This window comes from Vigna unguiculata, chromosome 2 (genome assembly GCF_004118075.2).
Source record: "Vigna unguiculata cultivar IT97K-499-35 chromosome 2, ASM411807v1, whole genome shotgun sequence".
Classification (NCBI taxonomy): Eukaryota; Viridiplantae; Streptophyta; class Magnoliopsida; order Fabales; family Fabaceae; genus Vigna; species Vigna unguiculata.
This window is the reverse complement of record NC_040280.1, coordinates 13435000-13457987: the sequence shown is the minus strand read 5'-3', so window position 1 is coordinate 13457987 and position 22988 is coordinate 13435000. Positions and strand designations below refer to the sequence as shown.

The following is a 22988-nucleotide window of genomic DNA, read 5'->3' as shown; positions in this document are numbered from 1 at the left end:
GGTTAAAGACAAAAGAAGTTTTAAAATAATAATTAATTTTAAAAATAATAATTAAGGGTAAAACAAGAATATTAAAATGTGGACACAAAAGATGGTATCTCTTTACATATTGTTATAGATAATAATAATAATAATAATAATAATAATAATAATAATAATAATAAGAAAAATAGGATTAAAAGTCCTTCAACTTCTAGTAAAAATTGGAATTAGTCCCTTATTGAAACCTTGAACCAATTTAATTCCTTGTCTTTAGAGATGCATGCGTGAATTTAGTCCTTTAAACTAAATTTTTTAAAATTTATTTGACGTTTCAGACTAATATTAAAGTGAACATATCTAATCCTAATAATCTACATTTACATAATTGAAAGATTAAATTGATTCAAAATTTATAAAAAATCTAATTTCAATTTTCACCCTGAAAAAATCAAAAACATATTAAACCCCCATAATAACCGAAATAATAACCCGTAAAAAATTCGATCCATATTTATACACTTTTAAGTCTAGCTATGTATCATTAGAAAAACTTAATCGGTGAGCTCTCCTTTTCATTCATTTTTCCATCCACACGTTTATCTTCAAAACAACGTCGTTTTTCTCACACAAAAAAAAAGAAAAAGAAGATAAATACAGAGTTGATTTACACTTTATAATAATAGATATTTTTTATAAAAAAGTAGCTGTAAAAATGATAAATACAGCATGAAATGTTGATTTTTGATTTACATTTTATAATAATAGATATTTTTTATAAAAAAGTAGCTGTAAAAGGAATGATTAAAAATTTGAAAAAACGAAAAAAATGTTTGATCGAGCTCACTCACATCATATCCGTACGTAGGATTGCAACAGTTTCGGTTTGAAAGAGATCCAGCCCAACCCTGACCTCACCTAAACCCAAATACGAATTTGTTCTTCTCCGTTGTTTTCCCTGTATATAAATACCCCCTTTCTTCACCATTCTCTTCCACGCCCTAACCGCAGCACCAATCCCAAACGCTCCAATTCCCTTCAGATCGTTCCCTCGTTGTGAATGGTAGAAACCTCGTCCTCCTTCGGTTTCATGCGCTCCCTTTCCCCATCAAGGGCGAGCGCTCCCTCCCATTCCTCCCTCTTCGGCTCCTGCAAACAAGGCTGGTACTACCGCTGCCTCGGCGTCGACCCCTAAATTCCAACACATCCAAACAAATTCGCAATTTTAACACAAACCAAACCCTCACCAGCTTCAATTTTCAGATCTCCAAATTTCGGATCCTTCTTTTTCCTCTACTTTCTTTGTTTGTTTATTTCTTGTCTTTTGGGGCACGATGTTGTTGAGCAAGCAGAAGAAGAACCACAACGTGAAGAGGTTCCTCATCAGCATTAACGTGCTGGGGAGTGCAGGGCCTCTTCGCTTCGTCGTCAACGAGGAGGAGCTCGTCGCTGCGGTCATCGAGACCGCGCTCAAGAGTTACGCGCGGGAGGGGCGCCTTCCTCTGCTTGGGACCGACAACGCTGGATTCTCTCTCTATTGCCCTCATCTTGGGCCTGATGGTAATTTCCCCCCGCAACTTCATACAATAACGTGTTTCTTGTTTTCATTTACAATATTCCTTGTCATTTTTTCACGCCTTTTTTTATCATTGATTGGGATTTTCGATCATTTTACAGAATTTTCTGTGAAGATTCTTCTTGTTTTCTGTGAAAATTGATTTTGGTTAGGTTAACGCTGAATGATTCAACGCTTTCATGTTGTAATTTCAAAAACCGTGTTAATTATAGTCTTTTTTATGTTCTCCATAGGACCTAAATCATTTTTTTTTATTTAATAAAAAAATTAAATTTACTGCATTCAGCACATTCAATGGGAGATTTAGAATTAAAGATGAATTTTTTTTGTATTTGATTCTTGGGTTAGATTTTGATATTGCTGAACATGCATTTTGGTTTCGAAGTAAATAGATTCAATCGGCTGTGAGAAACGTAATTGTTTAATCTTACCAGCATTCACACGATATTAGGTTTAGGGAATTGAGAATTTGAGTTGCATTCTGGATTTGGTTCTTGGATCATCTTTTAACATGGAAGTCCTAATTAGGATTTTGTGTTTTATGATAATGGTAGTGAAAATCCTGAATTGTGGTTGGAATAAGAAAGAAGAAAACTGAAAATTTGTTAATCTGGTTTTGATGTTGATGCAGCTCTGAGTCCGTGGGATACAATTGGATCACATGGAGCGAGGAATTTCACGCTTTGCAAGAAGGCGGAGAATGCGAAGGAGGCAGTTGATGACGGAAGAGGGTCGAGTGCCGGACTTCCCCGGCGGGGAAGTGGCAGCTTGAGGTCTTGGCTCAACAGGTCCCTCAACCTCAAGATCTATTCCCATTAATTAATTCAATCAAATTCAAGTTCCGAGTTGTGGACAATTTTTGTAATGTTCTTTTTCATTGTCGTCGTCGTCATCATTATTATTATTTTTGGTTACTTTTATTTCGACATATGATATTATGTTGCACCTCCGATATGTTACTGTCATTGGTCGCCATAGCAAGATGCACCTCTGAACTCTTGCATCAATAAAGTTGTTTTCTTTTTGGGTTGATTGAAGCTTGTGATTACACCTGCAAGTTGTGACAAATTGAGAGTTGGATGCGTTGAATGGACGATTGTTTTACATCGTGTATTGGATTTCGCAAGACACGTGTTTGACCAGCCAGCTCATGACTTAAATTTACTTTCAAATATGCTGTGGGTTGGTGAACCAAGATTGGAAGATAGCAAAGGGAGATCTCTGAGCTTTTGTTTTTGGTTTCGTACTAGCGAAGGGCTAAAGTATTTTTTAGAACATATTTTCTTTATAAAGAAAATAATTTATTCATTTTATTATTATTATTATTATTATTTTACAAATAGTATATATAGCAGATATTAAAAACCAGAATCATCAGAATATTTTCTCTCACAAGTCGTGTTTAGCTTTCTAAGGAGCGTTTGGTTTAGGTTATTTATGGCTTAATCTGACAGAAGAGAAAGGAGCAATCAATCTAGATAGAAAGATGCATAAACACCGCTAACTACTGCCATAAGGTTAACGGTAACCAGTATGTATTGGAATAAAAATAAAAATTCATAGTTAACTATAATTATAATTAAAGGAACTATGACTTAATATAGATTTATTTTATTTAAAGAATAAAAGTGTTGATAAATATGGTATAAATATATTTGATATTTTATTTGATGCAAGTTAAAATATAATAAAATAATTATATTTTCTTATTACTAAAAAATAAAATATAATTACACGTAAGAAATTTTAAATTATAAAAAAATAAAAAATAGAACTAAATAGCCAAAAGTTAAAAAAAAATACCATTAAAATATAAATTAAATAATAAAATAACTGTATATTAATGTTGTTGAAAATTTCGAAGAAATTTTATTTTTACAAAAATAAAAATAATATCTGTTACATTTCAAGTTTTTCACATCTCAAACTTTCATTGAAAAATTATTATTGTTTAGAAATTTTGAAAGATATTTTTATCCTTATAAAAATTTGTTATATAAATTTATAATATAATTAATTAATAAAATTAATTATTTTAACTTTTAATATAAAATGATGAAATGAAATATCATTAATTAGATTTTAATTGGTGGACGCTGTATATCATCTTCCCACACTTAATAAAATAATAAATACAAAATAAAATAAAGATACATAGATATCATTATCCTATGAAAATTACATAAAAAGGATTTAGATTCTCAGTCTTTGTAAAAGTCGTTATTATTTAGGGAGAGTATGTTTTAATACTTAATTTTGGCAAATGTCCCTATACTTATATGGAATAAAAGGCTAAATAGTTAATAGTTGATAGTTACGTATTCCAAATGTCTCTGAAAAAATGTTGAAGAACTTCAAACAATATTCCTTTCAGTCGACCTGGAGTTTTGGTGAACCATCTTTGCGTGAAGAAAAAGTGCAAATGCCTTGAAAATATCATATTGAACTCTTCAACTGTCGTTACATTTCAATCCATCACCTTTTGGTTGCACGGTCATCTTTTTATTCTTCAACCAGATTTCCACATCTTAGGTTTTGTTTGGTAAAGCTTGATAAGAGTTTAAAAATAAATGAGAAGTTAAATTGTAATTTTTGTATCTTAAAAGTTACATATTTTTAAACCTAATTGTCTCACGATAAAAGTGAAAATAAAAGTATTTGTAAAATTAAATTACTCAGATAAACTTATTTTTAAGGATAGAAATTACTTATGTATAAAAACATACATTTAAAGTTTAAATTAATTTTAAATATACTAAAATAATTTGAATAATACAATAAAGTTTAAAAATAGTTTAAAAATTACAATATAAAGAAAAATTTAAATATATCTGCAGTTCTATAAAATTAATGTGCTTTAACTTTTATTTTATAAAAGAGTTCTTTCTTTCATAAGGTTGAAACTTTTTTAATATGTCAAAAGTGAATATCCAAAAGAGTTTAAAAGTCAAATGAGTGTTTGATTTACCTTTAAAAGTCAAATTTTGTAGAAAGGCGTCTTAATTCCCCATGAATGAATTCTCCCTATAAACCACATTTGATTTTGAATATGAAATTGGATTTGCAAGAATAAAATGATTCTTCCTACAGTATAAATCACATTTGATTTTGAATATTAAATTAGATTTGTAAGAATTTTAAGTGTCTCGAAAGTGTAAAACTCTTTCTTATGTGTTCTTATTTTAGATATCTTCTACTAATCTATGATACAATTATTCTTGTTCTTAAACTATAACGTGTTCTTGCACGTTTTATCTTATTCCATTTTTTATTTTCACTTTACAACTTTTTTTTTTTCGTTTTGTTGCTGATGGTATACGCCCTAGTCTATTTAAAAAGAGTTATACAAGGTGAAGAAAAACTTTTTTCTTTTATGTCATTTTGGAAAATCTTTAATAGATTAAAAATATTTAGACCTTGTATTAAGGGTCATGTAATGTAGAATTTTTTTTAGGTCTTATAGGGTCTTTGAACAATCTTGCTTAAGTTGTCGGCAATGCTTGTGCCTAGTTTAAGTGAATCTTAGGTGATTAATTTTGTAACCCTAGCTTGGTGGAGAGACATGGCAAGCTATTAGTGGAGAGTTTTGTTACTAAGGTAGTGGTCATGTGTTGCTTTCCTAATGGAGAACTTTTGCTAAAGTGGCTTTCCACATGACACTCTAGGAGTGTGGAGTTTTTCTTAAAGTTAGAGCATCACATGTCATGCTCTCATTTACCAAGATGATATTTTTAGGGTTTGGTGTAAAGTAGCATTTTTAGGGATTTTGGTCTACTTTGGAGACACCTTACTCTATAAATAAAGGTGTCTCCCCCCATATATTTTCACCTATGAATTGAGTAATGTTATGTTGTCAAAATTGTATCATACTACTCATTTAGGTCACCAAAATGCTAGAGCATTCCATGTGGTCTCCTCTAGCCACCCTCCTCTTGAATTGGCCCAATCTCTCTTAAGAATACACTAAACACCACCATAACATCTCCCCTTGCTTGTATAATATAGCTTGGAGGAAGAGCCACTATCTCACCACCCCAAACACCATAAAACTAAGACACCCACCACCCTTTTCCATAACTTTTGCACAACCATCTTCCTTGAAGATTTCCATCTTGGCTTCAGTCATATTGCTCGGAAGGAGCTCTTCCATCATTTGGTATTCATAACTTAGGTTATTGTGTTTTCCTTTGTGTTATACTAACCTTGTCTTGTTGTAGCTATCATCAACCTCCCTTGAACAAAAAATATTGTTGGTAGTAAACATCTACGATTTTCAAAATCAAACTGCATCTAGCTTAGAGGTCCAAAATATACATTTTTATAGTCAAATGAAAGTCCTTTGAGTCTAGTTTCCAACTAATGAATTCAAATTTTTGCCCTTATTTAATGTTTAAATTTGGGGATTTAATTGAATTTTAGTGCTTAAAAGATTGATTTAATTTGAATATATGATAATTGGGTTTAATGAGTTTGAGATAAAAATAGCTTAAAAAGTGATTTTAGTTGCATAAAATATTCTTGGATATTCTAACGTTTGTTGATGTAGCTGAAGTTAGATTTGGTTCATTAAAGGTGTGAAATTGAATTGTTCTGAGTTACAAAATAGGGTCAAAATTAATCAATTCTGGAAAGAAATTAACAAGGAGCTAAATTACATATACAATCCATTTTTTAGCAATGAGCCGCACAATCAACTTTTACTGTTGCACCTCCCTAAATTACTAACTTCCACCCCTCCTATCACTTAAACTCAATTCAACCAGATTATGCCATGTGACAATCCTCCACTAATTAAACTGATCAACCAGAACATGACATGTGTCTAAATCCAAACACTCATAAACTAACCAATTAGAGCTCATCGTGTAACGTCCTAGTCAGAAATTACTTATTTAAAATTAAAATGATACAAATATTAATAAACAACATTTATTACTAAAATACTTTCCCAAAAACACGAAAAATTAAATCTTTATTTCAAACGTGCCAAATAATAATTCATAAAGGGCACTTATTACAAGTAATAAAACAGTTCATAACACTGATTACAAAATCATTCATAAAACTCATAAAACATATGTAAAACTCTTATGTTGGCCCCACTCTGTCTCTAAGCATCCACATGCCCACCTACATCAACATCTGCTCCCATGTAATGAGTTACATGATCATTGCCAAACACACACAGATAGGGTGAGCTCAAGTAAAAGGAAATACAATATAAATTAATAATACAATTTCAAACCCATGACTCGTATTAGAACCCCAATCCTTAATCTTCGACTTCCAAATGTTTCGTTGGACGCCTCTTGATTTTACACCCATTGATGATTACATTGAGCGATCTTTGCTACCACAAGTGCCTACTCGCCCCTCCGATTATAAGCCACCACCTAATAGTCCACACGCGGGAATAAATTTGCCACGACCACGATCCGCGACACCAAGTGGAGTTCCCCAATTTGAACCATAGTCCGTATTTATGCCAGGACCACCAAACTCGTTAGCTAACACTCAAGAGGGCAATCTTCCGGAACCCATCAATATGAGCCATGATCTCGCACACCCCACTGGACTTTCAAAACCACCAGGCTACAACCTCAAGTGGCCACATGTTATCCCAATACAAGTTGCACTCGTAACTGGGCCCCAACAAAGCATCGCATCAAGACCTCCATCCAAAGTTGTGTAGAATCCTCTTCGCGATCCAACTCTGCACCCGAAATCGCCTGGCGTATCACTCGCGTTATTAAGCGGAAATTGGTCCCCGACCACTTGGCGGTCTCTTCCCTTCGCCAACCAACAAGCTTTCCCAGTGCCTCTGTCAGCGAACACTGCCTAGCGGAGCCTCCCTTTCCGCCAAGCGCCACGTGAATCCAGTTGCCACTACCACTGTTTTAGGTCTCCATCGCCTATTTGCTCGTCTCGTGTCGCCAGGTGCTATACCAGTACTGCAATGCTACTAGTTTTTGGCACTCTTGATTAGGTTCCAATGCACCCCAATCATACACCACACAACTCATATCATACTACAATTATCCAGTCATAATCCCTATGACTGAATCATAATGCATACATCCATTTACCAACATTTCATAATTAAAACATGCATTTATACAATTATCTATGAAATTTACCATACCCTTATTCTTTTAACCAAATGCAACATGCCACACTGCATTTCTACAAACATCATAGATTGCACACAATAACAATAACCAAAACAGGCACTTTATCACATCATAATCATAGAAACCTTTACTTTTACATGCATTTGGTCCCAATCATCACACACTTACATATATAATTAGTTGTCTTACTTATATACATTTACTTCATACCTCCTCTACCACTTAAGACACTATATGCACAAAATTACCAGATCAACTCCAAAGAACGCAGATCACAGAATAAAACTCAGACCTCGTTGTTCTGATGTGTCACCTGACAGCAGTTCATGCGCCATTAGACGGTGCATACAATTCTAGAAAAATCCCAGATTGTTCTACACCTGCGTAAACCCTAAAACCCCAAATCAACAATTCCAGCAGACGTTTTGACATAATTTTAAGATTCCAACATTGCATAGGGTTCATGCTTATTCAATTTAGAATTAATTTCATAAGGCACATCAGAATCATAAACATAGATCACTTTTATTCATCCCCAATCCCCAACATGAACCTTAATTTCCCACTCATGCAAGATCCATGTGATTTTCAGCAATTAAACAATCTCAGATAATAAATCACCACGCCAATCATTTGCGTACATATATAATCTCACTCCACACATCACCACACCATTAAACCACCAAAAACTAGAAGAAACTTGGCAAGCCAGTTCGTGTCGCTTGGCAAACAAGCCGTAGTTGCCAGGCGGTGCATGGAGAAACCCAAAAAATGTTTTCTGGAGGCATGAGTCGCCTGGTGGGCCTTCAACACCGCTAGGCGGTTTATGGAAAGTCCAGAAAGATGAACTTACGTAAAATTTTAGCAGAATCAAAACATCTCATGCATTTCATACATCACATATTCATACAATTAAACACAAAACACAAAGTGGAACTCCCCTAACCTGGATTCCTTGCTAAAATTTGAAATTTGCTTAAGTTCTCCTTGCTCACAATGGTTTCAGCCCTTGTCTCCTCTCCACATTCCCTCTAAGCTCTTGTTTATTCAGCCTTCCCAATTGTTCACGCTAGGTTTTATGACCTTTCTCATTCATACCAAAAATACTTTTACAAATAGAAAGCTCAATTTGTCTTTGCCAAGGTTCGAACCATAACAATCCACTTCCGAAGCAAGTGCATAACCAATTCAAGTAATTCATGTTTCGTGATAATTCTTATAATTCTATGATTATATTAAACATCATCACGATCAAACATTTTATTATTAAAATAATATCCAATTAAAATAACACACAATTTGGCATAAATTGTAGGACTTGAACCCAAGTCCTCTCAATACAATCAAGTATTCTCAACCATTTGAACCAGTACTATTCCACATCATAAAAATCAGTATTAAATGTCATAAAGGCTTCCACTACCCACATTTATTAATTAATTGTTTATTTAATTAATTAAATTTCTCTGGTCTTACACGTCGTGTCATCATCTTCTTCCCATCCTCCAAACAGAAACCCTAGGTGTTTCTCCTCTTCCATCATCCTTCCACCTACAAATTTGCACCACCGTAACCTCAACGACAGCCACTGCGCCGTCCACTGCACCATTCACGTTCCAACCATTCCTGCACCATCACGCCAGGAACACGTACTTGTTGGAGCTTTTGAGCGACAATGTGCCATCTTCGCCTTGCAACAAACCTGCACATAAAAAACGCACCAAGCGTTGCTGGCGAACGCTGCAGAAAACACTCCTGCAGCAAGATGCAATGAAAACGAAGCAGAATCATGAGCCATCATTCAACCATCAAGTTGCGCACCATTTGGTCATATCATGTTTGTTGGGTCATTTTTTATTTTGAAATTCATCTATGTTGTCTAGTTTCATGTCAGTCCTTTACATGTCATTTTCTTTTAGTCTAGCTTTTGAAAAAAAAATCACAAAAATATATGCTTAACTTTGTTTTCAAAATTTAACTATATACATCCATTTGAGTACTTTTACTTTGCATTTTAGAGTTCACACTTGTCATTAGACCATTGAAAAGTTCTTATCCTCATAGGTAATTGTTTTCACTCAAACTCCCATGTTTTTGGGCAAAAGTATCTCTCTCAACACTCTAGGACAAGAAACATTGCCATAAGCTTGTGCAAAATGTAAATTCAACTATTGAGAGGTCATCAAGACTTTTTACAATTTTTATTGTGGTTAGGATGAAAGTAGGTTAAACGAATGGTAATCAAGGCTACAAATTAGAGAAAATGTGAGAAATTATGGGAAAATATTTTGGAACAATAATGCAAGGTACTTAATATTTTTATTTCAGGCCAAACTTCATTCTTTTCTTTTTTGATGTTGTCAACCTTTCCACTTTATTTTTCAGACTTCCTTCATTTTTCAACCAAGGATTTTTTTTTTTTCATTTAAGCATATTTTTCTCTATATATTTTTCAAAATCAACCACTACTCAGCTACACTCCCTTGCACTCAAGTTCCAAAACAATTCCAATCCTTTCACAACCCCTCACAATTCTCTAATTAGGTATTTATTTGATTTTTTAGGTTTAAATGGCTTGTAATGGGCTAATAAACCAAGAAATGACTTAAAAAGCTCAAAACAAAGGTGAAATGGAAGAGATCTATGAGTTGGTAGGATAAAGAGGCCTAAATCACATCAAAAGTGTATCCTAATGCTCAATTGTATCAAGAGAAAGTGCACAAGTTCTAGAATGTCATTAACCTAGGTGCAATCACACAACATGGAATCGAAAGCTCAAGACTCACTAGGTTGAAATCTAACAAGAGTGACTCTAGAGTTAATTCATCACAAATCTAAGCATTTCTACCTATTTTAACTCATCCTAGCATGCTAGCTCATATTTCTCTTAGCTTTAGAAAACAAAACTCAGCACAACAACAAAAATTTCTCTCGTCTATTTAACTTGCAAAAAGGTTTTCACAAAAGGGTTTTAATAAAAAAAAAAAGCTGCAACAAAAACTCAATCATGTAAAAGACTACTTCCTAAAACTAAAACAAGAAATGAGATTCACTAAAAAAGCAAATAACGTCATAACACACTTGAACTCAAATAGTACCATATAAACAAAAAAAAAACAAATAGATGAAACATAATATAAGTCAGTCCTATGGTGGACACTAATTGTTCTTACATAGCTGAAAGTATATTTTGCCAAGACGCCAAGAGCACTCAAAATGCTTCAAGTCCTCAACTCCATGGGCTATTCGTCCTTATCGAGGATATTTGTTCTCCTAAGGTCAAATAGGGGTTGTGCTTGTAGAAGACACTTCATCACTCAAGTCCGCGAAATGTATTAAATGGAAATAAATATAGAAACTAATAAATGTACTCAACATACCTTGTAAAATGTGTTATTTACACTAACATTTATGGACTTTTATCTAGATAGACATGAACCACATGGTCCAATTACCTGTTAATCTTGAATTGTGTTGGTCAATTAGAATTATTATAACCATATGACTTATGAGGTCGACTTGATTGAGTAGGAATGTGTTGGATAACATACACCCGATCAAGGACAAGTAGTAGACTGATATGGCCGAGGGATACTTAGCCATGTATAGTACACATTACAACACAAATTATTGGTTTAAATTTTAAAAGAACATATTGAAACATCTTCAACCATTATATTTTGGCATATTTGGTTTGTTTAATACATGTTTTGCAATCATTAAACACACAACAATCATTTCATGAGTCAATCATCTTAATTTCAACTTCCAATTTCCAATTTCCAATTTTTCATTTCATTAGTATTCTTTTTCAAAATAACAACAAAATTGAAGGTATAAGCTTAATTCAAATTTTATTTTCTTAAATAAGAAGTTATTTAAATTACTAATTATTTTAGATGAACAACATTTAACAGTTTATCCTCAATTTGATAAATAGTCCTTTGCGATAGTTATAAATATCCTAAGAAACGTATATGAAGTTTTATCTTCGTACGACTTGAGAATATAAAAAAAATCGTATTTAGAAAATTATAATATAAAGTAGAATAATCAAATAATCAAATCAATTAAACAATAATTTGAGTATTTTTCTTTTGTATTTCGTTTTTGAAAAAGAAAACTCTTCCTATTTGTACCTCCATAACTTAATTTGGAGAATTCTAAAAAAACTAAAAAGAAAATCAAGCCTTTAGCATCTATTTCATTGATTGAGTTGTCCTACTCTTTATTATTCATTTCTTTTTCTAAATTCTTTTATAATAAAATAAAATTAATAATACAATTTGAAAATAGTATATTTTTAATTCTTTGAATATTTTTAATACCTATAATTATTCATTCTATTATTTATGAGTTTTGTGATTTTTCGAATAATAAAACTTTCATTACTCTGACTGATTTATATAAACTAATTATTTTGTCAAAGTTGCTAAAGTTTGGATTAATTTATTATTTTTATTATTTAGTGAACCGATTATATTTCATAAAAAATTGGGGCGATATGATATTTTCAATTTTTTATTTACATAACTTTAAATGATAAAAATTGAAAACTACATAAAATAGTACACGATAAGAAAATAAAATTAGATATATAATAATATATAATATTTTATTTCTCAATAATTATTTAAACTTAATTAAATATAATCTATAATTCAATTTAAAAATATTAATATATTCAAATTATAATTATAAATATAACTAAATACTCCATAATATTACGTCTTACACTAATTAACTTTTAATCTATAATTTCTATAAATACACAAATATAAGTTTAAAGCTATTTATTGTAATTAATTAAATTATTCTTTCATCTTACAAATACTTCTATAATTTTTAAACATTTAAATAAAAGCATCTAAAATATCACATTAATGTTGCATTACACTCTATATATTTTATAATATAATAAATCATCCAAATATAAATAAATAAATATATTAAAACTTTTCTTAATTATAACAAATAAAATTACTTTTTCATATCTTTATCTTTCCTCAGTTTAGCGGTTGTGTTGCGATGTAAAATCTCAGATATAGGTCTGGGAGCTCTTGTCTTCGCATCAAATGCTCTCACGCAAACAAAACCTGCCAAATTGTAACAAATGCCAAATTCACATATCTTTAACAACATATATTGAACATATTAATAATTAAATAGTTTCTTACCATTCCAGAAACAATCTTGAATTTGACCCATAGACAAACCTACAATTAAATATATAAAAAAGTTATATTTTATCACAAACAGTAGTATTTATAATTATATATATTAAACGAATGAATTTAGTTACCTCGCATGATTGACGATACAGTCGTCCCAATATAAACTATCCGTTGTTCTAAGTTCCATAACCACTTTCTAGGTACATTCATAGGACGTATCATTGAAGCATAATCAACAAACACCTTAAACATAATTAACAAAAATAAGCATACATATTACAAAAACTAACCTAAATTTAAAAACATTCCACCAATACTTACTTCGTTAACTTGGAAATACGTCCCATTAAGTGGAAAACGACCCCTCATAGCACTTCGACATGGTATCTGTTTATAAATTATAAGTTATTTAATAAAATTTCTTTTCTTTTTTATTTTTTGAAAATCTTAATTCGATATATAGTTACCATAAGAGTTGCAGGTATAGTAAGTGGATTTGCTTCCTCATCCAAATTTGATTCGCTTGACTCTTCTAATTCACCTGAATAAACATAAAGTAAGAAAGTAATATTTTAATACAAAATAAATATTTTACAATATACTAAATAATTTTATATCATAATAATATACCTCTATCCCATAATATTAGGAGATAAGGGCAAGGATCATCTGCTTGCCTTGGTTCGCACTGCATAAAACTTTTTTTTTGTTAAAAATATATATTTAATTTAATTTTTTATATTTAGAATAGAAAAACAAACCTGCATCGCCGACAGCAGAGGATGATTATCTGGCAGAACGTAACTAGAAGAAAATTAAAAACAAAAATGTTAGATATTATTTTTTTTAAATGATAATATTTAAATTGAATGAAAAAACTTACACTAAACGCTCAGTTTTTAGGCGACTAACATCCTTCATTTTTGGCATAGGAATATGATCTGCATAAGGTGTAATGATAGCCGTGGATCGACTAATATCTTGGGTAGATTCTGAATTATAATTATCTTGGCGGTTGAACATGATAGTAGAAATGTCTTCAATGTCTTTACAATCATTCACATGTTCATGTCTATCTGGTGATGGTGGCTGCTCAATGATAGGTTTGCATGGCTTTGGCTCATAAATCACACTTGTTGATTCAGGTAAAGCAAATTTTGATACTGTTTTATCCTCCTCATCTAGCTTTGCTTCAGGTAAGGCTAATTTTGCTCTATATAAGTAAAATATTTAATTAATTACAATAAAAAAAAAGTTACACTTATCTAGTATTTATATAAAATGTAATTCCTACCTCATAAAAGCGCTTTCATAATATTTACACTCAGTTTTCAATGGACAAGCATTACAATTTGGCTTTTGTTTTGTGCAAAACACCTGAAAATAATTTTAAAATGATTACGCGTGAGTCTTATAAATAAAAAAGAATAAAAACAAATCTAAAATAAAAATAAAAAAAATAATAATAATAATAATAATATTTACCTTTCCAAAAGTTATAAGTTGATAATGCAATTCATACCTGTTAAAAGTAATATCATTAGATAAAAAATAATAATTAATGTAAACTATTTAAGATGTGTAAATTAAGATGCCATCATTACAATTGCTGCGGATCAAGTGTGCATAACCGTGGCCAGAGGTATTGTTGAATTTTATTTGAATCAGGAAACCTATACATTAAAAAGAAAGTTAAACTAATGTAATTAATAAATATCCATAAAATAATAAAAATTGAATGATGGAGACTTACATCTCTAAATTATGTATTTGCATATATTCTGGCAATGGTTGGATGGGAACCCATCCTAAACGGACAACAATTCTTGCCACATTTATGTCCACCTTAATATTAACAAAAAAAAAAAAAACAAGTATGTTATATAAACAATTTTATATACAATTTAAAAATAATTAAGTTGTATTTAATAAAAAAAATTACCGGAAAAGCATTGTGATGGAGGGCTAAAAGTCTAATGCACTCTACACTCTTTAATCCCAATCCATGTATGGTCAACAGATATTCCCTGTAACAACAATGACGTGTATTATAACAACTTGTTACTTATTTTTATAATTAACAAAATCATAATCATGAAAAAAAATTTAACAAATGAAATAAGTGTTCTTTTAAACTTACTTTACATCTTTTGGTGGAGCATATCTTAACCATTCCAAGTCTAGGCTTCCGTTGGACTCCATCAAACTATTAAGTAAATTCTGTAAAAATAATTTATAACAAAATGATTATTTTAATAATATTAACATCTTAAAAGTTCATAGAATTTTGTTTTTTCAATTTAAACTACTTAAAACAAAAGTGTGAACATAAACTGGCAACAAATTTAAAATGGCATTTGCAGTTATTAATACTAGAATGAAATAATGTGGTTGGAATTATTAATATTTATTAATAACAGAATGAAATAAAATAAATAAGAATAGTTAAATCTTTTTATAATATGAAAATAAGTTCATACCTGGATTCTTCTTGCGATAATGTTATGCTGACCTCGAGCTGCAATAGCTTCAGCAAGTTCACTTGGTTTTGCAACTCTCACTGCTTCCCAATCCACAGAATCCATATGTTCTTCACTTCGAAAATTCTTAGTATATAATTTTCTTAATGAATCCCAATGCTTTCTCTTCTCTTCCATCATCTTCTCCTTTTCTTCTTGATTTCTTGTTTTCTTTACGTTTGACTTTTTCTCATCATCAATTTTTATAGAGCCCGACTCATTTTTATCTTCAGCTTCTTTCTTTTCTTCTCTTTCCTCCTCAAATTTCGAACTTGTTTCTCCCTTTTCAAAGGTTGCTTCCTTTTTCTTTAAAGGAAACCTTGAAGCAAGTGTCATGAACGCGGAGCTTCAAGAACCAATCATAAACATTTAATAAGCAATTTAAAATCAAGGATTTAAATGGGTTTGTTTCCAAATTATGCATACTTGCTGATGTTTTAAAAAACTATATATTTCATAAATATTTTATAATAAAATAAAACATAAAATTATTCTTATTTGTATAATAAATTTCTTAGACAAACACACACAACAACAAAAAAAATTAACTTTACCTTGATAAATAGTCAGCCACATTTTGTGTTAAGAAGACTCCAATCACAGAATCCAAAACTGAACCTTTCCATAGTAAAAAACGTCTATCTCCTGTCAAGTTTATCACCAACCAAAAAAAAAAAAGTACCAAATTCGCTACGATTAATAATTTTTATACTCAAATCATAAACCATTATAAAAAACACATAAACTCCATATGAAAAAAAAAAAACATATATAACAAGGTTTCAATATCATAAATTTATTATGGGTAAAACATAATTATTATCATTATTATATTTTGAATTTGGATGACACTACCCATAAAAAATTTGGCATAAATTATAACTTCTTAATATATAGTCTAACAAAATTAAAATTTTGTATAAAAAGTAAACAAAAAGTTTGTCAATCGGAATATTTTACCGTTATAGTCTAGCTACAAAATTAATATTTTACACACATATTCTATGTTAATATGAAAATATTAAAAGTAACTCTCAATTAAGATAGTAATTATTAAGAGACAATAATGTTTTAATAACACAATAAATTTTTTAATGGTAGACACTAAAATATTGTTTAAAAGATTGTTAGTAGAGCATGTTTTCAAAAAATACACGAGTTCTTCTAAATATTCTGAAAATTAGCTGATAAGGTTCTGTTTCTAAAAAAATAATCTTCAATAATAATAAATAGTTAACACCTAATGGTTCCTTATGAACTGTGTGAGTTTGAGAGTTTGTTAATTAATAACAAGTTTAATTTCTATTTTTTAAGTTAGTTTTTATAATAAACTCAATTTGACACTGATGATTCTTTTTATAATAATTGATATCTAATTAATTAAGATTAAAGAGATGGTCTTACATTTCCATGTACTTTTAAAATGAATAAAAAATATTTGGATAAAATGTGGAACCAAACAACAGAAACAAAAACATACCTAGGATGACATGCATGGTATTTATGAATTCTTCAGCCTTGGATTGAAATATTTTTCTGATGTTCTCCCAATATTTTCGCTTCATCTCATCATTCTCATCATGTCCTTCTTCTTCCATCAACAAGTTCCACACTCTTGATGTCTCCTCATCAATTAAAACATCAATATTTAAAGATGACCTTTTGTATGGAATCAATTCTAGCTCATCCATCTTTCTTTCTTTTCTCATCAAAGAACGGATTTTCTTGATTCTATATATCAACTCTTTATTCTTGAAACCTTCTATTCTGAAATCTACCTCGTGTCTTCTCTTTCTAGTGAAAGACTTTGACCTCATTCTTCTTTCAATAGTGGTCAATAATTGTTGCAAAAACACTCTTTGTCTAGCGACTCTCTTTTTCTTGAACGAGAATGAAAAATTTGATCCAATTTGTTTCTCTTTCAGTACACATAAACCTGATAAGGATAACACGTTCTGATAACTTTGCATTGAATTGTGTTGAATGCCTATTTCGTTGCTAGCATTTGAAGAATTTTCACTGAACAACTCCCTCTCGCACGAACCACCACCACCACCCCTTCTTATATCATTTTCTCTTTGTTCTGGGGTTGAAGGTTTTGGAGTGCTACTTTTGGCTTGAGAGTGTTTTCTTCCTTTAGGTGTTTGAGACACCAATTTAGGCCGATACACCTTCTTCTTTTTTCTGGGCAATTCATCATTAATCTCTTCCTTCTTCTTTCTCTTCTTTGAAGAAGAGGGTAAATCAAATTCAACTTCATCATCTACATATAGGCCAAAACATTAAAATAAATATTTTTAAACTTATGTATACAAATATATACAAATGAGAGGTAAAACCATTTATCAATGATTATGGGAAGTTCAATTGTGTTCATTAAACCAAATCACCACAGAACAATGTGTTGTTCATTTAAAAACCATGTAAATGTGTAAATATGGAAGGTATTAAAAAATGCACAAAAATACACAAAAAACTATTAAAAGAATGGAGATAAATGCATTTCAAGTTCAAAATTGTTAATATATATTCAGCTAATATGCCAAAAGGATATGACCAGTTACAAAAGCAATGTAAACTTTTAGGCCTAAATTTCTCACCTTCCATCTTTATATATAAAAAAACACAATTTATAGTTAAACTATAAAAAATTAAGAATTGAGCAACACCAATGCAAATACCTCTGACAACATGTTCCCTATTGGACTTTGCAAAAGTCTCTGAATTGGATGCATCTTCGTCTTCAACATTCTTCATCATATGTTCTACGTACTGAGTACTGATGATTTGCAGTGAAATGAGAGTGTTGAAGCAACAAAAGTAAAACGTTAAGATTTTATGTCAGTTATTTATTTATCTCAGTGAATTTGAAAGTCAGTTAATCTTATAACTCTAATATTTATTTTTAATTTATATTTTTTTTCTAATATTATAATAACTTGGTAGTCTATATTTCTTTAATATTATAATAACTATACTTGATATTTTTTTTCTAATCTTATATTAATTATTAATTTAAATATTCTTTTTAGTGATACAGAAGTTTAAATTAATATCAGTTTTTATTTTTGTTTAATTGAAAGATAGATATGAAAATTTATTAAAACCATAATATTTCAGTTTAAATTTTAATATTTAATATTATAATAATAACTTGTATCTTTTGGAATATGATAATAATTATGAATTATTATTAATATATGTTAAAATTATTTCTTTTTAATATAATCTTAATCAAAATTAATAATGTTATTTTATATTTATAGTCATATCAAAAGGTTATATGTAGCTCTATGTGTTTTAGGTGCTCTAATCTAGTTTAGGGAGCACAGCTCATTTGTCTGACTCAGTACTAACCAAAATAGACATTGATATGATTATATGTTTTCCTTTTTTAAATTAAAAAAAAATAATTGATTTATTATTAAATATTTCAATTAAAAAATTATAAAGAAATAAATTATTTAAAATTTCAATATTTTTTGGCTTGTTGAATGTACAGATTACAAAAGATAAATGGATGAAAACATGTATAAAAATTAATTATAAGAAGGTAGTTTTTATTTATGTATAAAGGATTAAAAATGCATTTTACGGGTCTTTCAAATAATTGAATGTACCCAGATGTGGTTAAGTAAATAAAGGTTGTTTTTATTTTCATTATAATAAGAGTTGAAAAGCTGTTATTATTACCAATATCTTGATCTTTTCTTTAAAAGAAATATTGATATTTTTTGAAAACAACTGAACTTAAATTTAAGAATAAATTTAGATATGTTAATTATTGTATAAAACAAGTCAACTTTAAAACGATAAATATTATAGGATTTCTATATCTCTTTTAAAATCAACAAATGATTTTTTGCATTAAAATGACATTTTTTTTGAGAGATATTTTATATATGAAATATCCTTTGGTAAAAATTATAAGTTTAATTAGATTATAAAAAATTCAAACTATTCATATTCATATTACTTGCAAAGTGTTAGAGATTGAATTAATTTTTGAATTTGGAAAATGAAAAATCAAGTAAATTTCTATTAATTGAAGTTATGAAATGATTTTAAAAATTCAGAAAAAAATTTCAGAAAAGACCCTTCACCAAAAGGGTAAAGGAAAAAGCAATATTACAGTTGCGTCATCAAAATAGTTTATCTATTTTATAACCTCCACGAGAAAAATATTTGCACAAGACAGAGGAGTTCAATTTTGATGGAGGAGTGTTTGTGAAGAAAGCAATAGAATGGAATTTGGTATAGTTATTGGAAACCACACAATAAAAACAATATTACTTCTGTAACCATAAATAAGAGGAGAAACATAAGTGTCCAACATAAATTTAACTATGTTGGACATCCTATCTCGATTTTATTATTTAAAATGTTATTTTTTTAACAAAATTACAAATCTTCAAATAAATTTTCTGTGAAAACTGTAACTTTATTTCAGAAAAAATTACAAACTTACAAATTAAAAATTTATGAAATTGTAACGTTTGGTGAAAAATAATTACAAATTACAAACATAAAAAATTATAATTTTTATGAACTAACAAATCTTTCACCTATAATTTTTTTCTTGACAAATCCTCTGTCAAACCCGTAACCAAGCCCTTACACCCAAAAGAATTAACAAGTCTAAAAAAGAACTTTTTGAATATTACTTCTTTGCTACTCCATTCTCCATATTATTAATATGGATATGTGCCTTCAGTGAACAGAGGAGCAAAGCTAATTACCCTAGTCGCTCCTAATTTTATTGAGATATTTGCATATATCCTAGAAAATTTGGAATGATGACATCTTAATAGGGACGTACTTTCCCTTACGTATCAAAATGCATGTTGTAAAATTTCATTAACTCTCGATCGATATGTAAAATCACTTGCGTTGCAAGACACAATACAAGATTTCTGACACAACTTACTTTACTCCGTATCCCTTTCAGGGTATACAAAATACATGAAAGTAAACAGAAGATATGATTATCAAAACAAAACTAACTCCTACAAAATTATAAAATTATAAAATTATAAAATTATAAAATTATAAAATTATAAAATTATAAAATTATAAAATTATAAAATTATAAAATTATAAAATTATAAAATTATAAAATTATAAAATTATAAAATTATAAAATTATAAAATTATAAAATTATAAAATTATAAAATTATAAAATTATAAAATTATAAAATTATAAAATTATAAATTATAAAATTATAAAATTATAAAATTATAAAATTATAAAATTATAAAATTATAAAATTATAAATTATAAAATTATAAAATTATAAAATTATAAAATTATAAAATTATAAAATTATAAATTATAAAATTATAAAATTATAAAATTATAAAATTATAAAATTATAAAATTATAAAATTATAAAATTATAAATTATAAAATTATAAAATTATAAAATTATAAAATTATAAAATTATAAAATTATAAAATTATAAAATTATATGAGTCTCTGATAACTAGTGATCATGATGGTATGTCATGATCATTTGTGTGATGTTTCTTTGTGGAGATAGAACTTATTTAGAGACATTTTTGTGTCTTTAGAGTTGTTTGGGCCTTCTGTTACAGGCAAGGGAAGCTAATTTTAGTTTTGCATGTTGAAATTTGTTAATTAGTGCTATGAAATGTGAATGTGGTGTTTTAAGTATTGAATAGGTATTTTCTGGTTCTATGATGTTGAACTGCATGTTTAATTGTAAAGGTGTAAATTAAACTATATGTGTGAGTGCTTGATTTGATTTTGAATATACGTAATACATAGAATTCTTGATGACTTATTTTTGGATTGGTGAAATGTTGTGAAATTAATCAATGTGTTGTTAAGAGTACCCCTTTTGAGAATGAATTGGGTAATTACATCACTTGCATGCTTTCTAATGAAAAGTGTTTTATCAACCGCACCTCTAGCATATCCTTTAGATAAAAGAAAGTTGCTTAACCTCTCATATCACTGTCGTGGTGCTTGTTTCAAACCATATAAAGTCTAGAGGGTTGTGATAGATACACTTCTTTATTTAAGAAACCATTCAAGAATGCACTTTTTACATCCATTTAAGAAAGTTTGAAATTACACATGCAAGCATATGTTAACAATAACCTCACAGCTTCTAGTAGCTACATGTGCATATGTTTCATCAAAATTAATACCTTCCACTTGATTATAACCTTTAGCAACTAGCCTAGTCTTATTCCTAACAATGTTACCATTTCCATCCATTTTATTTTTAAACACCCATTTAGTACCAATCACATTCATTGCATCAATTTTAGGAATAAGAGACCTCACATCATTTCTAGAGAATTGATTAAGCTCATCTTGCATAACAACAACCCAATTACTATCACCTAATACATCATTCACATTCTTAGGTTCAATTTGAGACACAAATGCAACATGTTCAAAGAATACAAGCTTGCCTCTAGTGGATACTCTCTGTTTTATGTCACCAATTATGTTGTCCTTTGATAATCCCTTAGGTTCAATCCACTCCTTGGGTAAGTTGTTGTCTGTAGCTTTTTCAGCCAACTGAATATCCTTTTCAGTTGGTTGATTTCCTACAGTAGATTCCAATTCTGCAGCAGTTTTCTTTTCCTGCAATATATCTTCTTCATCTGCAATCTTAGGCCTTTGATCTTGTTGCATTGGGTTAGTTTTATCAAATACAACATGCACAAATTCTTCAACAATCATTAATCTTTTGTTGTAAACCCTATACGTATGGCTATTTATAGCATAGCCTAGAAAGATGCCTTCATCCGCTTTTGAGTCAAATTTGCCCAAGTGCTCTTTTCCATTGTTTAAGATAAAACAAACCCTATATGTATGGTTATTTATAGCATAGCCTAGAAAGATGCCTTCATCGCTTTTGAGTCAAATTTGCCAAGTTGCTCTTTTCCATTGTTTAAGATAAAATACTTGCAACCAAATACTTTTTGATGATTTAGAGTAGGCCTTCTACCTTTGAATAGCTCATAAGGTGTTTTCTTTAAAATTGGCCTTATCAACACACGGTTTAGCACATATAAAGCTATGTTGATTGCATAAGCTCAAAAGTACTTAAGCAATGAGGTTTCATTAAGCATGGTTCTAGCTAATTTCTCTAATGGTCTTTTCTTTCTCTCAACCACTTCATTTTTTTGTGGGTTCTAGGAGCTGAAAAGTTATGCTTAATACCATGTTTTTTACAAAAGTGCTCAAATTTTTCATTTTGAAACTCTCCATCATGATCACTCCTTAGAGAGACTATTTTAGAACCTTTTTCATTTTCTAAAACCTTGGCAAGTTTCTTTAAAGCATAAAAGGTTTCATTCTTGGCAGCTAGAAATCAAGTCCATGTAAATCTAGAGAAATCATCAACAATAACTAATGCATAGTAGTTACCACCAAGACTCATAGTTCTAGAAGGACCAAATAGATCCATGTGAAGCAATTCTAAGGGTCTTTTAGTTGAAATATAGTTTTTGGGTTTAAAGGAAACCTTAGTTTGCTTTCCCCTTTGGCCTGCTTCACATATCCTATCCTTCTCAAACTTAAGTTTTGGTAGTCCTTCAACCAACTGTTTTCTATTTAGCTTATTCAA

General features: G+C 29.7%; 2 protein-coding genes across 2 annotated transcripts; one reads left to right on the top strand and one right to left on the bottom strand.

Annotated features, from left to right (window-relative positions):
- The first annotated feature begins 917 nt into the window (after positions 1–917).
- LOC114166863 (uncharacterized protein At4g22758) lies at positions 918–2648 on the top strand. The gene is made up of 2 exons (XM_028051740.1): positions 918–1539; positions 2187–2648. The coding sequence occupies exons 1-2, from the start codon at positions 1314–1316 to the stop codon at positions 2372–2374; spliced, it is 414 nt and encodes a 137-aa protein (XP_027907541.1). The 5' UTR covers positions 918–1313; the 3' UTR covers positions 2375–2648.
- Positions 2649–12619: 9971 nt separating this feature from the next.
- LOC114174494 (transcriptional activator DEMETER-like) lies at positions 12620–22099 on the bottom strand. The gene is made up of 19 exons (XM_028059334.1): positions 21856–22099; positions 21652–21753; positions 16860–17642; positions 15934–16024; positions 15341–15725; positions 15001–15080; positions 14803–14887; positions 14614–14705; positions 14465–14533; positions 14346–14382; positions 14155–14237; positions 13744–14073; positions 13622–13664; positions 13491–13548; positions 13328–13401; positions 13182–13247; positions 12989–13103; positions 12864–12902; positions 12620–12782 (listed from the first exon to the last, which is right to left on the bottom strand). Exons 1-19 carry the CDS (start codon positions 22097–22099, stop codon positions 12667–12669), a joined length of 2892 nt encoding a protein of 963 aa, XP_027915135.1. The 3' UTR covers positions 12620–12666.
- Between the last annotated feature and the right edge of the window lie 889 nt (positions 22100–22988).